Source organism: Bombina bombina, chromosome 1, assembly GCF_027579735.1.
Source record: "Bombina bombina isolate aBomBom1 chromosome 1, aBomBom1.pri, whole genome shotgun sequence".
Lineage (NCBI taxonomy): Eukaryota > Metazoa > Chordata > Amphibia > Anura > Bombinatoridae > Bombina > Bombina bombina.
This window is the reverse complement of record NC_069499.1, coordinates 26,149,548-26,151,445: the sequence shown is the minus strand read 5'-3', so window position 1 is coordinate 26,151,445 and position 1,898 is coordinate 26,149,548. Positions and strand designations below refer to the sequence as shown.

The 1,898-nt window shown below is 38.0% G+C and overlaps 1 protein-coding gene across 1 annotated transcript in view; it reads right to left on the bottom strand.

Moving 5' to 3' along the window:
• Positions 1-1,418, bottom strand: part of WDR89 (WD repeat domain 89) — a 3,535-nt gene extending 2,117 nt beyond the window's left edge. The window contains exon 1 of the mRNA XM_053689074.1: positions 1-1,418. This exon is cut by the window's left edge and continues 2,117 nt beyond it. Coding sequence (XP_053545049.1) covers positions 210-1,367 — 1,158 coding nt within the window. The 5' untranslated portion in view covers positions 1,368-1,418 and the 3' untranslated portion in view covers positions 1-209.
• Positions 1,419-1,898: the final 480 nt, after the last annotated feature.

Below are 1,898 nucleotides of genomic sequence, written 5' to 3'. Positions count from 1 at the left end.
GTATTTTACCATGTGTTTAACCTCTATAAACGGGATGAAAGGACTCCTGCGTCATTTCAGATGTTTGGCAAATGAGAAATGGAAATAGTTTTTTTATGTTAGTGTAAAACATATTGTCCTGTCCGTCACATGTTTGAGAAGTTATGTGATGACATTTGTGTCCCCAGAGTACAAGTTTTAATGTTATTAGCAGAATAAGAGGACTCTGTTTAATGTTGTTTGTTTCCATAGAGCTTAGTATTGTGAATTTTGAGTCTCTGCTGCAAAGATGAAGCCATCTTCAATGTTTCTTTCTTCTTAGGAACAGAGTCCTTGGCTTTTGCTTTCCACAATAAGAGCTGGGCATCTTCTCCACCTGTCAGCAATGAGTCATCTGTCACATCCCAGTAGAAAGAACGTACGGTAGCGGAGTGTCCCTCTTGCAACAAGCTTATGGGCATCACTTTGTCAGCTGCACAGTTTAACAAATGAACAACTCCATTATTAGTTCCTCCCACAAGGAACAGCTTGTCTACCTTTTTATGGTAAAAACCTCCCACCACATAGTCAATTGTGCAGCCATTTACCGCCTCTCTCATATCTTGGATTTTCATTAATGTGATAGGTTGGTCAGTATCCATCTGTGCAAGGTCCCACCAATAGAATCCTTCATCATGTGTCAGACAAAAAATCTCATTATGTTCGTTCCCCGCCCAGCCTAAAAAACTTATAGAGGAGTCAGAATTACAAGTGGCAACCAGAGCATCATCCTCGTTATCTTTACTAATATCAAATATATTCACAAGCCCGTCTGTGGATCCAGATGCTAACCTACTCGGATTTGTTGGGTGGAAACGTACTTGGGTGATGTCATCATTGTGCGACTCTGAATAAACCCCAAGCGGTTCTTTGGAAGACGACTTTATTTTATCATCGTACCGTGCATCCCAGAACACCATAAAAGCGTCCTCTTCAACTTTTTCTGTGGCGGCACACACAACAAGGTCATTAGAACTAACGTCAAAGCTTATAAAAACATTTGAAGGGTAACCAGTAAATACTTGCGCAACTTCTCTTCCTGATAACCGCGTGTCCCAGCACTTTACTGTCCCGTCGCTGCACGCAGAAAATAACAAGTGACAATTTTTGTGTGCGAATTTTACTCCACTAAGTAATGCAGGATGGCCATCGTATTCTTGAAGAAGGACCAGGGTTTCTTTATTGTACAATTGAACTGATTTACCGGAACATAAAACCGCAATTGTCGCATCTCCCTGCCCACCCAAAGGCTCAGCCGCGTCAATGTCAAGTACATACGTGTTGTTATCCTTCATGGGTGAACGTTTTGCAATTTGAAGAAGAGAAAGTTGTTCTTCTAAATCTTTCATTTTTAAAATGTTTAAGGTGCAATCAACCAGATGGGCCCTGCAAAAAATAAATAATATTAAAAAAATATCAACAAATAATATAATCTATAATTTAATTTTAAGTACAATTAAGCACAGCTTTTAAAAACCTGAAATACTTAGAAATGACCTAAATCCCTGTCTGTCTGTATATATCACAAGTCAGATCATTATCATGTTATTGCCATCTGCCTTGGGTTCCCTCTGTGCCAGACTTGAGCTCAGTACTGATGTAACAGAACCTCTGCACCAAAGCATTAAAGGGACAGAATACACCAAATGTTATATAACTGCCTGTAATAGACACTACTATACAGAATATGTACAGATACTGATATAAATATACAGTATACACTAATTGTCATATAACTGCATGTAATAGACACTACTATACAGAATATGTACAGATACTGATATAAATATACAGTATAACTAATTGTCATATAACTACATGTAATAGACACTACTATACAGAATATGTACAGATACTGATATAAATATACAGTATACACT